This window comes from Zea mays, chromosome 9 (genome assembly GCF_902167145.1).
Source record: "Zea mays cultivar B73 chromosome 9, Zm-B73-REFERENCE-NAM-5.0, whole genome shotgun sequence".
NCBI lineage: Eukaryota > Viridiplantae > Streptophyta > Magnoliopsida > Poales > Poaceae > Zea > Zea mays.
The window spans coordinates 109589702-109604588 of NC_050104.1; the positions used below are offsets into that span (position 1 = coordinate 109589702).

Consider the following 14887-nt stretch of genomic DNA (forward strand, 5'->3'; position numbering starts at 1 on the left):
GCGCTCGGAAACTGAATCGTTTCTCGACAACGAGCTCAGGGAAGGTGTTTTTTGGACCTTCGGCTTCCCGAAGCCTAAGATACTTTTTTCACGAATCAAGCTCGTTACGAAAAACGATCTAGCACCGCGAAGGGGCTACTGTTGGGACTATGCTTCGTCGCTGAAGGTCTTGTAGGAAGAAACAGCTTCGGCTGAAGCTGCCCGCATGTGATGACCGAAGGTTCCTCTTCATGAAGCTTCAGAATTACAAACCGACATAAAAGTAGAATGACCTTTTAGTCCATAAATGTTTGAGTCGCTGTTGTAATCCCTTGTGAGGGGCATAATTGTAATTCCTCACATGCTGTGTTCCGTGTCTATAAATAGTGAACAGTATTCCTTTACTGTTCACGGATTCTGGTAATAGTGATCGCGCCATTTGGAAATCAATCTTTTGCCAAGGCAAAGGTATAATTGTATCCAATGCTTAAATGTATTAAATCGATATAATATGAAAGTAATGTTATTCGTTTATAATTTATTCACCTTTGACGCTTCGTATTTTATATTACTTTATTCAATCTATTAAGATTCAATTACGAAGATTAATCTTTGTAATCATATTTTCTTAAACCTTCGTCCAAAGTTCATTAATCCTTAAGGGAATAATGCTCCGTTGGACGAAGGGCATTAACACTTAACATTTTATGTTGCCTTGCTCTTAATTCATAGCATTTGAGAACAAGTCCCCAACACTACATACAGGAGTAATGGAGCCCCTAGCGAAGGTGGAGTTAGAGTTGTCAGATCTATCAAGTATTTCTTTAATTCTTCAAAAGCCTTTTGCTGAGCCGGACCCCACTGAAAAACTTCGGCTGACTTTAGAATTTCAAAGAATGGTAAATTCCTCTCTGCTGATCTTGATATGAACCTATTCAATGACGCAAGCCTTCCTGCCAATCGTTGGGCCCCCTTTTTTGAATTTGGTGGCTCCATCCGAAGGATAGCTTCAATCTTGCTCGGGTTGGCTTCAATTCCCTTCGTTGATACCAAACAGTCAAGGAACTTGCCCTTCTTCACTCCAAAAACACACTTTTCTGGATTTAATTTTAAGCCAGCTTGCCTAAAATTGGCAAATGTCTCTTGCAAATCAGCAATGTGATTTTCTTGCTTCGTGCTTTTCACTATGATATCATTCTGCTGAAGCTTCCTCCAGCATTCTTGAGCCCCTCAGGCATCCGAAGATAGCAATAGGTGCCACTAGGAGTTATGAAGCTAGTCTTTGGCTCGTCTTCCTTCTTCATCCAAATTTGATGACAGCCTGAGTAACAATCTAGTAGACTCATGAGCTCTGAAGAAGCTGCTGCATCTACAAGAGAGTCTATTCTTGGTAATGGGAACTCGTCCTTTGGACAGGCCTTGTTGAGATCTGTGAAATCAATGCACATTCTCCATTTACCATTGGCCTTCTTCACCATAACAGTGTTGGCTAGCCATTCTGGGTATTTCACCTCTCTGATGACACCGGCACTAAGAAGTCTCTTCACTTCGTTCCGAGCACCTTCAGCTTTGTCTTCAGACATCTTCCGAAGCTTTTGTTTTCTTGGCCTAAAAGATGGATCCACATTGAGTGAATGTTCAATAACATCTCTGTTGACACCACAGAGATCATTAGTTGACCAAGCAAAGACATCTTTGTTGTTGAATAAAAATCTTAGCGAAGTCTTCTCTTGCTCATTAGATAACTGAGACCCAAGTAGTACCCTTTGTTCTGCTATATCTTCACATAGAAGCATAGGCTTTGGCTGATCCGCCGAAGCAGCCTTCTCTCTTTTGTATTTATACTGCTGACAGGCTTCAGCTCCATCTATGTTGTGGATTGCCTTTGAATCTGTCCAGTTCCCTTCAGCCCTTCTGGCAGCTTCTTGACTCCCATGGACAACAATGGGCCCTTGTTCCGAAGGTATCTTCATGCATAAATATGCTGGATGAAGTATTGCTTCGAATGCATTAAGTGTCCCTCGACCAATGATTGCATTATAGGGGTACTCCATGTAGACAATGTCAAAGACAACCTGTTCAGTCCTTGTGTTGTGGACGTAGCCGAAGGTAACTGACATTGTGATTTTACCAAGTGCGACAATCTGCCTTCCTCCGAAGCCACAGAGAGGGTGTGTAGCATCATGAATCTTATCCTCTGGCTCTTGCATCTGTCTGAAGGCCTTAGCAAATATGATATCTGCTGCACTGCCTATGTCAATCAGAACATTATGGACCAGAAATCCCTTGATGACACAAGATATGACCATAGCATCATTGTGAGGGTAATCTTTGAGCTGAAGGTCCTCCTGGGAGAAGGTGATTGGAATGTGAGACCACTTGGACTTGATGAAGGGTCCTTGCACCACAACATGCTGCACTCTTCTATGTGCTTCCTTCTTCTTCTTCTTGTTGGCTGGCTCTGAACTTAAACCGCCCGTGATTGGGAGCACCAGCTTCGTAGCCGAAGGTGCTACGACTTGGTTATTGAACGAAGCCATCAGCTCAACAGTGGAAGTGAGTTCACCGGAGGTGGGCGCCAATGTTGGGGACTTGTTCTCAAATGCTATGAGTTAAGAACAAGGCAACACAAAAAGGTTAATGGTTAAAGTCATTCGTCCTTCGAAGCATTATCTCCCTTAGGATATAATGTTCTTCAGACGAAGGTTATGAAGGACGTACCTTCATCATCACATTGTATATTAATGGAAGTAGAAGCATATAAAACATGAAAAATAACATGAATGATCATATAACACCATTAATATATCTTTATTATATTGTCATGAATGAACATGAACTATATTGAATTACATGTGTACCTTCGTCTTGACAGAAGGCAGAAATCCAAGCGTGACGCATAAGTGAATACAAGCCAGCGTGAACAGTACGGGGGTACTGTTCATCTATTTATAGGCACGGGACGCAGCCCGGTAAAAATTACATTTATGTCCTTGATGACTAGTTACAATCATGACACAAATTATCATGGACTGATCGGTATTTTCTTCTTTAAGTCGGTGCAACCCTTCGTCTCAAGGCATGTCACTATGCCGAAGCTCCCTGAATCGTAGCTTCGGTGTGTACCTTCGCGTTGTGTTTGCTTATATGTTGATCTTTCGAAGGTGTTTTCTGCTTAGAGGACCTTCGGCGACGAAGCAGGCCCCCAACAGTGTATATTAATCAATTTATAATATAGTTTAATAATTGAATCACATAGATCTTCCATAAATCACAACTCCTTAACTGTAACTCTGGTCTTAGTAGTTCTTGAACCCATGATCTCGTAGTGATGTATAGATCATTATTATGCAGTTTGTTCTTATGTTTGGTGTGATGTTAATTTTGCCTACACCATGTTTGTTTGTATTGCTACGACTAGCAGCGAGGTTACGAGTCACTTGAAGAGCAAGTTGGTACCTGGAATCTCAAGTCCCAGGCAAGTTGTGCCCTTGATCACTTTTATTTACCCAATAATGTTCTTTATAATCATTTACCATGCATAGGCTTAATTTTGATGGGACCCAATAGGTCACCCTAGTTTGGTTATCTTTACACCTTGTTTACCCCTAAACTATTTGGGTAGTTTTTGCTATTGCTCTATACGGTTTTTGGGATTCTTATTACATTATGTTCATGTTTCAATTATACTATTGTTTTACTTATTGTTCATGACAAGATCATTATATTAATTGGAACATGGAGCTTAACTTGAGAAATACGTGCCACCACAAGGGTGGTATAGGACGCCCTTGGCTGACTAATTAGGAAAGCTAGTGGAAGACTACCTTATCCAAAAGGGGCAAGGGCAGTAGGGGAGTAGGCGAGTACGGAGGTTCTCGGGTTGATTTTGCTGCGATGGCGATCATACGAGGGATTCCTATATTGCTCTTCCTAGAAACTGTAGTAGGTTTTCGGAAGCTAGTGGAACTTTATAAAGGCCTCGTAGTGGATCCCTAACCATTCACCTTAGTAGTGTCTAAAGGTCTAGCTAACCCTAGCAACATGGGATACACGACTTGTGGGTACAGGGTACAACCTCTGCAGAGTGTAAAACTGGTATACTAGCCGTGCTCACGGTCATGAGCAGCTCAGGACTCTCGCATGATTAATTTATGGAACTAAATTCAATTTGTCATATGCATTGCATCGCTGGTGTTGTTATCAATTTTGATCTACTACTTATTTGGGTTGGTATTTACTTATACTTAGTAACTGCTAATAAAATTTTGACCAACTTTAAAAGCAATGCTCAGCTTCAACCATCCTCTTTGGTAAGCCTTACACTTCACATGAGCTCCCACCTTTGGCGAGTTCATGCATATTATTTCCCACAACTTGTTGAGCGATGAACATATGTGAGCTCACCCTTGCTGTCTCACACCCCCACCACAGGTCAAGAACAGGTACCACAGGATGAGGCGCATGGAGGATGCTGCGAGGTGTTCGTGAGAGGTCTAGACCGTCATCTCCGAGTCAACTTCGGGTTGCTGGATCGTTGTCTTCATATCATGTAATTATTTATTTATTTTGTATAGAACTCCTATTATATAGTAAAGATGTGACATTTGTTTTTGTACCATGAGTCACTATATGTGTAAGACTTGGTCCTAGCACACTTGGTGATTATGTTCGCGCTCGGGTCTTGGTGCCCCGAAACCCGAGTGTGACATTGAGGCTAGTGCCAATATCGAAAGTGGAGGGCAAACGGTGAAGTGTTGTCCCCTGTTTTCTGGGGACCCTGGACTCCTCCTTTTATAGCCACAAGAGGGAGCCCAGGGGGTACAAAGGTCATCGTAATGTTGAGAGGGGGTTAATTCGAGCCCCTGTAGTGGTATGGTCGTCGGGGTGGCCCTTGTCCTGGCTGTTGCTTTTGATCAGGGGGAGGGTGTCTAGATCCTGTATCCGTGTTTTGACCAAGCAGAGAGCCGAGGCCAGGGTTGGGGGCTCTGATGCGTACCCAAGCCCATCCTGTGGACGAGACGTTCGAGCGGTAGTTGTTGAAATAGCGATCAGCATGGTAAAAAGTGCATGGTAATTAATGTAGCCCGTGTGTCAGACGGAATGGTGTAAAGCAGACTTGACACCAGCCTTCTAGTTTCTGTAGCCATCTTGTCGTCAGCGGTTTTTGTGAGAGGGTGTTCTTCTATTGATGTTGTTGGCCGAGGCCATGTTCGGGCAGACGGAGACTTCTCCCGAGGCCGAGGTCGGGTCTATGCATGGGTACACAGTCGTGAGGCGCCACTGCCAGGGCAGTTGGTGAGACTGAGCTTGGGCGAGGCGTAGTTTCCTCTCGAGGCTGAGGCCGACCTCGGGCGAGGTGGAGTTTCCTCTCGAGGCTGAGCCTATGTCCAGTCGTCGTATGTCATGTCCGAAGTTGTTGAAGATAGTGACCGGAGCGAGGGAATAGTGTCCAGTATTGGCGGGTGCACGTCATCAAGGGCGGTGAAAGTAGATTTGACTGTGGTCACATCATCCTTTGTTGAATGTGGTGTCATTGGTGGAGCAGGTGTTCGTGTCGGCTGCATTTAATGTGCACGCCTTGTGTTTCTTGAGAACTTTGACCGAAGTCGGGCTCGAGGCTAGGCCTTCGCCCGGGATGCCCTCGGGCGATGCTGATTTTTACTTCCCGTCAAAGGGGGCTCCCTGGGTGTGTCCAGGATCCATGCAGGCGCAGCCTTCGCCTGAGGATGGGCTCGGGCGAGGCGTAGTTTTGTGCAACCGACAAGTGGGGGTCTCGGGTGAATTGTGATTCGACCCCTCGTGACCTCGGGGAGCGCATTTTTTGCTTTATAATTTCCTAGTACTTGGGTGTTAGGTATGTTTAGGGACATAATCTGGGTACCCCTAATTATGATACCCAACATCATCCAAGTAGTTTTCTACCATGAAGGATGAATTATAGCTTATGAGCATAAATAAAATTTGGGAGCCAAAGATCATTCCCAAATGAGCCAAAACATTAAGTTGTAAGTGGGTCTACAAAACCAAGTGTGACTCTAGAGGGAATGTAGAAAGATATAAACCTAGGTTTGTAACCAATGAATTCACTCAGAAAAAGGAATATATTAAAATAAAGCATCATCACATGTCTCAACTAAAGATTCATTCATGATAATCATGGCATTAGTTGCACATTATAATTTAGAACTTTATCAAATGGACGTAAAGACAAAATTCATGGATGGAAAGTTGCTAGAAAATATTTATATGGCACAACCTAAGGGGCTTGTCACAATAGAAAAAGTAAATCAGGAATACCACTTATGGATGTCCATTTATGGATCAAAACAAGTTTCTAGATAGTGATACCTCGATTTCATGAGAATATAAGAAGGTATGGTTTTATGGAAAACAAGGAAGATAATTGCATTTATGCAAAGTTTAAGAATAGAATTATATTTTCATAGTTCTGTATGTAGATGATATTCTATTGGCTAGCAATGGTAAAAATTTGCTGCTAAAAATAGAGAAGATTCTTTTCTCAAATTTTAATATGAAAAACAAGGAAGAAGGCTTCTATGTACTAGGAATAGAAATCAACATAGAAAAAACAAAATATATTAGAACTTTCACAGAAAGCATACATAGAAAATTGTACTGAAGAGGTAAGTTTTGTGCAAATGTAGGCCCTCACCTGCGCCAAAAGTCAAGTGTGATAAATTTGGGAATTATCGGTGTCTCGAAAACCAATATGAGATGTATTAGATGAAGCCAGTATCATAAGCTTCAGCTATCAAAAGTATTATGTATACTCAAATTTGTACTCGTCCTGACTTAGCATTTGCAACCAAGATGCTTGGTAGATATCAAGTTAATCTAAATACACAGCACTAAAAAGCAGTTAAGAAGGGTGCCATATATTTATAAGGAACAAAAATGCCTCATGCTTACATACGGAAAATTAAATTCCCTTGAGATAGTTAGATATTTAGATGTTGACTAGGTATACTGTGTTAATACAATAAAATTCGCTTTTGGATACATCTTCACACTTGGTGGGGGTTGTTTATTGGAAGAGCTACAAATAAACCGTCGATGCATCATCAACAATGCACATTGAGTTTATGGTAACATATGAGGCAACTGGACAAGAGATGTAACCAAAGAAACTTATACTCGTGCTAAGAGTGGTGGATAGCATAGAAAGACCATAAATATATAATATGACAATGAGCCAGCGGTGTTTTACTCCTACTACAAGTCATGTGGGACTATCAAGTACATTAACATCAAGTGTTATGTTATTAAGGAGACGATCAATGATCAAACTGTTAAAGTTGAGCATATCAAAACTCATATGTTAGTGGATTCACTCACAAAAAGTCTTCCGCCTAGCATGACTAGAGAGCACGTAGCTAAGAATGGAATTAAAGCTTGTGATTCAGGATCAAGGGTTACGAGACAACCAATCTCATAAGGTTGAGAAAACTATCCCATCTTGAGATAGAGAGACATGTTATAGTCATTAAGTTCGGTGGCACATAATTGATCTCCGTAACGTAACGAGCTTAATCTGCGTGATTGGTTGGTTGGCCCTGCCTCCAGACCAGCGGTGTCCCGTTGACCTTGCGCAGCGCGTGTTTGGTTAACTGGAGAGGAGGGTGGCAGCCTGCACCCGTATAAGCAGCATAGGCTTTTTTCGCTTGTATGCCTGCATGCGCGGAAACGCGCCTATCCCTCGTACCCAGCCAGCGGTCCAGGCTAGCTGGAGACCGACGCTCGACGCCCCGTCAACCAATCACGCAGAATGTGAAAATTTGTTAAAGAGGGAAACATAGAAAATTAAATAATAAATAAAGCCAAGAACAAAATAATGTTAGATATGTCCTCGAACTTGATCAAGTGACCGAGTCCATTGGAGGCATAAACATCCCCATGAAAGAAAGAATGATAGATATGTCTAAGCGTCCTAATGACAGAAAACGTGTCCAACTTCTTATGGTGCCGTAGACTCAGACCCTAACAAATCTACTCTAACCACCACTGATGTCCCTGGTCCGAACACACGAGGAAAGACTCAACAGGAAAGAGACAACGTCGTCCACAACCAAGACGACTAATGTTCATCTCGGTTTGGAAGGTATGGTTTCCTATTTGTCTTGCCTTTGCACAATAGATTTATATCTATCACAATAGATTTATATCTATTACTCCTCAATACAAGAACACAGATGGGTTAGACTTTAGAGAGAATCAGCTACACCCTGAACGTCAGAAAGAATGCGTGAGTTGCAGCTGTGGAGGAAAAGCCGAAAGATGCTGGCATGATACTGCATCGATCGACGCTTCGCTTAACCCCCGTGGCGCGAGCATGGGGTCGTTTTGGCAAATTCCCCTGTAAAAACTCGGTCGGGGAGGGAAAGACCACCCTCCCGGTATTTCATATAAGGAGAGACCGAAACAATGGTTCCAGCCGAAAAAATACCCGAACCCTATCCTCCATCACTAACCAGTCGGCGTCAACTATCCACTCTGCAACGGCCCAACCAGAGGGTGGCGCACAGGACATCGCAACCCGAGAGCGGACGGGACACAGCGAGGAGATTTTTTCAACGAAACCTGAAAACTCGCTCCCGATAGGAATCGAACCCAAGACTTGAAGGTGATACTCGGAAGTCCTTAAACGCTAGGCCAGTGAACCATCGACAGCGCTTCAAAAGTACAAACGTCACAATTCCTAAAGTAGCCCAATCTATACAGATCTAGCAGATTGTTCAGTTGTGTCCTTCACTGCAGATATCCATCTAACACATGACACTCAAAGCTTTTAAGGGGAAAGGGGCACAATCGTCATGCTGCTACAAGAGCAAGTACCTCGCTACCTGTAGATGTCAAAACAAAAAGGGACAGAGGACAGCAGATAATGGGTATGTTTGTTTAGGATTATAATCTGTCTAGATTATATAATCTAACTTATTTTGAACTAACAGTTTAATTTAAAATAAGTTAGATTATATAATCTGAACAAATTATAATCCCAAACAAACACCCACAATAACTATTGTAACATCATTTCCTCCCAAATGTATAATTAGATATTGTCAGATGATCAGGTCACCAAAAATCACAACCGGAAGAAAACAGCACGTTTGGTTAAAGACAACAGTGGAACAATGAATATATCCTTCACGCCAACTCAGCGCATGGTTGGTATGTACATTGCAACATCGTACTCCTGTTTTACCCAGGTTCAGCGTCAGGCCATGTACCAAGACTCCAAAAGAGTCCTGTCTTCGCTATATCTGCTTGTCAGAGTCATTCTCCTCGGCCCCACTGATCATAAAAGGCTTGTTTAGCGAGGAAGAAAGAAAGATCTATAGTGAAGAAAAAACAAAAGTATTTACCACAATCACAGGTGACTCACTGGGTCTCAGAGCATCCCGCATCTCCAGTTAGTTGTTCCGCATCACTGGCATCCTTTACCTGAGCAAATGGCTTCTTGAACTGCACCAAGATCATCGTCATGTTATCGCATCCCTCGCCACCCATGGTCGATGGAGCCAGGCATCTATCAAGCACTCCTTCACATACTGCAGAAAGGCTTTCCTCCTGCACTTCGTAACCTCTTTCCATGAATATTACCAAAGACCAGGATATCCCAAGATAGTGTTAACTTTTTCGAAAGGGGAGATAGTGTTAAACAACTTGGTACTTACTGTGTTTATATGTTCACGGATGAAATCAACCAACTGCTGGCTTGACATGCAGTCCCTGGCAGCCCAGAGAATATGGTTGTTACTTCTGACAAAAGCAATAATCAAGTTGAAGCCAGAAAGTTGTTAATGGAGAGAAATTTACCAAATGCCATCACATGCTAAAACAATGAATTCGTCGTCGTCACATAGCTCGACCTGTACAAAAGAATAACGTTACAATAACTATCAACAAGAAGGAAGTGCTAACTTAATAGTCTACATAGCAAGAGCGAGAGGCAACTGCAGAATTTACGCACAATGTTTATGTCAGGGTTTGCGGTCAAAATTTGCTTATCAGGGGACAAGAACTTGTTTTGTTTAAGCTCCATGTCTCCTAGAAAGGTATTTTGCATATGCAAGACATCAGTTAAGGTGAGAGGTATGAACAAAAAGAAGCAAGTAAAAAAATGATACCAATAGCTCTTGACAAGTTTAAACTTCCATTTACATGCCCCATTTTAATGTAACCCCCAGCACTTTGTATCCTTTCTCTCTCTGCCTCAAGCTCTGGTTTATGGTCTCTTGACAAATTGTATGCCTGTTTTATGTGGAAGAAGTACAAAATGAGACAATCCCACAAACTTTATATGCCACTAGAGGGTAATCCCTCCTGTTTTCTTTTAGGAGTAACAACTGACCTGGCCATTCCTTGAGATGACGCAGCGGGAGTCACCAGCATTTGCCACAACGAGTTGCCTATTTCTCACTAATGCTACACATGCTGTACTCCCACAATTTGGCCCAGTAAAGTCAGAGTGTGGTCCCTGATAAAAGAAATTTCTATAAGACTACCTAGGTGGATGGAATGTTCATTTCCAACAAAAGAACTGGCAACAAAGAGAAATGCCAAGATTTGCCTTCCAGCAAAACAAGAAGAGGCTCCAGTTCAGGAAATTGGAGGTCATTCTTCAAGAGTTAGCATTGTTAGGCAACACATCCATCAATTTTAGGTGTTACAAGAATAAACTTCCTTCTTATGCATAGATATCCTTTTCAAGAGGTAGCATCCCTAGGCAACATAGGTATCAATTTTAAATGTTAAAAGAACAAATTTCCTTTGTAGGCATACCCTTTTAGGTCTTAAAACATCAGCGTTGCACTTGCACGTGTACTCAAGAACCATAAGTCTACTGTTACAAGTTTCTGCATTGAATGATTTTAGCGAAAAAATAAATGAGAAGAAAGAAACCTTATTAATGATAATCCTGTGACACTTTCAGAATGAAATCCAATGACTGCCAAATTAATAAATAAAAGGCAGATGGCATGCTCTCCTAGACATAGGAAGATGAGTATAGAATTATGGAACCATGCCAGTTCCACAAGTACCTCCTCGAAAGCCCAATCATCATGTCTATCATTTGAATCACTTGCTTTAGGGGACCAAATCAAGCCTTCTGTTATGCCAGTGAACTGATTTATCTTATCTCCAAGTGCTTGGAGTTCCTGCCATCCTCTTTGACCCCGCATCATTTCATCCATTCTGAAACAACACAATCATAATTTTTCTTCACATCGTTTTCTCCAAATCAGCAATATAGTAGTGAAAACATAGACAAGCTATGCTAAAAACAAAAGAAGCTATTATACCTTAAGTAAGCTCTGTGGACAGCAGCACCCAGGTCACCAGCAGCATAGGCTTCGGTATGGAGAACTTCTATGTGTAGATATTTTGCACAGAATTTGGCAACTACTTTTCCTGAGGCGAGAACGTGGTAGGAAGGGGTCAACAGCCCATTTTGATATGATGGGAATCAATCGTAAATGCTGAAAAGACACTTTTCTTTGCATTTAGTTACCTCCATGTCCATCAAAAACACCAAAGGATGCAGTGTCATTGTCAAGATCTAGCAAAGCCGAGTGCTGGAAAATTGCACACAGGCTTAGAAGTTGCACAATAGACTGAGCAAACAAGATCATGATAAACTAATAAATGATGAGATTCCATCCTCTCAACAGATACTGATATATCGCATCAAAAAGTGTATTAGTAATATGGTAAGAAAAAAGGCGACGACTAATATGCAAGCAGGTACTAGGTGCAAGCGTGTAAGCAGACATTTTACTCCGTTAGATCTAGATCCAATGGTATGTCATATTTAGCACTTAAACCCTTCTACCACCATCTGGTGTAGCTTTATAAAAAACTCCCTAACAAACCACAATTATATCTACCATTGGATTTAGATCTAACGAATAAAAAATCTGCTTGCACGCTTACATCTAATATCTGCTTGCATATTAGTCGTTGCCAAGAAAAAAAAGGATCATAGTTCCTCCTTCAGTAATTATACTCGACAAGATATATCATGCACATTCAAATTGTATCCTCTCAATTGATTCCAGCCTTCAAGGTTGGAGTATAACCAATCTTTCAGTATGATGCCAAACACACTGTTTGAATTATGAAGCATTATCAATCCAACATCCGGAGAATATGGTGATGTAAACAAAAAAAAAGAGTTAATCCATTTTGTATCATTCCCAACATGAGGATAGGGTATCATGGACCACTAGGGGTGGAAACGAGTCGCCAAGCCGACTCGCTCCTCTGGCGAGACTGAAAAGTTGGCTCGGCTCGACTCGCCGAGCCAACGAGCCTGACCATAAGCGTGAAATTGCTCTCCAAAATATAATATAAAATCTCAAAAATAATTTAAGTAACATATTTTAGGTTAGTAAAATAAATATATTACTAATATAATATAGAAAATAGATTAATTTTGTACAGTAATCTCAATTCTCAAAAAACATAAACTAATCGTCTACTTAGTACCTATAATATATGCTAATTAGGATTTTATGTAACAAATTAATGTTGGGTCGAGCCATGAGCCAGCTCAAGAGCCGAGCCGAGCTGGCTCGCTCTTTTCTCAAGCCGGAAAAACAGGCTCGGCTCGGGCTCGTTCTAAGCACCGAGCCGAGCCAACGCGAGGCCGAGCCCGCTCGTCGAGCTCGAGCTTTTTTCCAGCCCTAATCATGGACACTTGGACAGAAACAATAAACTCACCATTCAACTCAAGAATTAGCACGGCTAAGTTCGGCAAATAATTTATTTTTATGGGCAAGTATTCTTTTTGGTTCAAAATTCAACGAACACAAGACACCACTTCTCTCAGGTGCATAACTCTGCTAAACATTACAGTCAGTGGCCACTGGCCAGGACGCCAGGTATCTCCTAAGCTATTTATTTAATAATATATGTGGTTGTCCACCAGTTCCCTTCACTATATTAAAAAAAAGATAGCAATACTATTTTGTGAAAAAGACTTTGCAGCAATATTTGGTAGTTCTTTGTTCTTTACTTCCTAGGACATTCTGAAAGTTTCCATAGGTACCCCAGCAACCTGGACATTGAAAGCACATTTGTTTTTGGTGAATCAAACTCTTCACACACAAGTTGGATTCCAGAGTTATATTTGGGAAGCCCAGTAAAATCATGCTGAGTTGGATAGCCGAGTCTGAGTCGGATTCCGTCACTTGTGTGTCCATATCCCCGTAATACTTACAAGACTAGGAACAAGCAAAAAGAAAAATCATAACAAGCAAATGTAAATGATGAATAGAAACTTACAGCGTCTTCCATAGTTGCACGCCACCCTTGCATAGATGAAAGTCCGAATTTAAGTTTATCGTTTTCCCCATCTTCGGATACCTTGTCGGTTTTTGGTGTGCTAAGGTAAATCACCATTCTTCCAGATGTACCTGGCTGACAGAACACGATAGATAGTAAAAGATCCGCTCCTCAATAACAAGGTATCCATATTATTTTCAGAAGTAAACCCTGAAGCAATTTATAACAAGTTATTCATACTATTTTCACAAGTAAACCACCAAACAATTTAATGATGCTACAAGTATACAGCAGACTCAAAGTACAAACGTGAAACGTAACCCCACCCCCCCATAAAAAAAACACACACACACGCACCCCGCGCACAATACATGTGTACGCTTGTAACTGTGCCAGATCCGGATGCAAGTAGCTTGCTGTAGGGTTTGGGTGCTCGGTTTCGAAGGGCAGGAAGGACGAGAAGGGGCGAGCATACCTGCTGGGCACCAGTCGACGGCGAACGGACGACGAAGACCTGGCAAACGGAGGCGCTAGTCGCCGACGAACGGGCCGCCGAAGACCTGGCGAGAGCGTCGCCAACAGGAAATAAAGGCAGCGAGAGAGGTGTGAACGGCAGATTGGTGAGCGACTGAACCTGACAAAGGAAGCAGCGCAGGGGTGATTGGGTGAACCCGACAAGCATATGCAGCGGACCTTTCACTTTTTTAACTAAACGTATATCAATTAGGAGTACCTTGACTTGATTAGGCCGAATTTGAAAATCGTTAAACCGTAGAAACGAGGAGGTAACCTCCAGGTGGAGAGATAAAATTTATAGATGTCTATATTACTACAGTTTCTATATATCATATTGGCATAACTTGTTTTCATAAAACATAAAAATATGTGTTATATTAGTCAGGTAGATATGAATGTGGAATTAGCAACCAAAATTTAAACCTCTCTTGTGCACGATTTATTCCACACGTGATGCACGACGACGGTGTAACGGTGGAAATTAATGTTTCATACTAGTACAAATTGTTTAATATTTTTGTGCGTGTAATGGCTTCACTGCGTAAAAAATAGAAGAATGTGTAGAGTTAAGTTTAATTGTGTACTATGATGTGGGTTAATTGATTAAAGATTTAATGGACTGGAAAATTGGTTAAGACCATTTCCAATAAATAGTTTTATCGCACTGTTTTCAAGGCATGTCATATCATCATTTGTCCAGAAAACAGTGTATCCAAAATTTCAATCCCATGAAACTTTCTTATATCTCTTTTATTAAATTACATGGCATGTCATGTACTCATGTTTGCTTATGTGGCACGGTACATGACTGCATCGATATTTCACTTTCCTTCGTGCACCTCTCCTTATCTACATTCAAACGGTAAAAAAAGCTAAACTTATGTATAAATAGAGATTTGAACCATGGTCGTTTGCTCCAAATCCACATTCACACACCTCTAGCCAACAAAAGACACGTATCTTTTGACATCGTTCAGCTGGTATTTACAATTGCTTCGTTTGCTTGAAATCTATAGAAAAATTAGACCAAAACAACAGCCATAACCCGTAGCCACTGAGAAGCATACCCAAACAACTCGTT

General features: G+C 41.5%; 1 protein-coding gene across 4 annotated transcripts; it reads right to left on the reverse strand.

Annotated features, from left to right (window-relative positions):
* Positions 1–9016: 9016 nt before the first annotated feature.
* On the reverse strand, positions 9017–13990 carry LOC541808 (protein phosphatase type-2C). Of its 4 annotated transcripts, none has more exons than XM_008661636.2 (12): positions 13766–13990; positions 13291–13425; positions 11516–11579; positions 11307–11415; positions 11046–11199; positions 10355–10480; positions 10131–10254; positions 9974–10050; positions 9820–9872; positions 9678–9732; positions 9366–9570; positions 9017–9294 (listed from the first exon to the last, which is right to left on the reverse strand). In XM_008661636.2, the coding sequence occupies exons 1-11, from the start codon at positions 13970–13972 to the stop codon at positions 9382–9384; spliced, it is 1293 nt and encodes a 430-aa protein (XP_008659858.1). In that variant the 5' UTR covers positions 13973–13990; the 3' UTR covers positions 9017–9294; positions 9366–9381. The 4 variants fall into 4 exon arrangements, with proteins under 4 accessions (XP_008659858.1, XP_035818322.1, NP_001337786.1 ...); XM_035962429.1 differs by having other exon boundaries at positions 13291–13421; positions 13766–13943; NM_001350857.1 differs by having other exon boundaries at positions 9119–9294; positions 9386–9570; positions 13766–13989.
* Between the last annotated feature and the right edge of the window lie 897 nt (positions 13991–14887).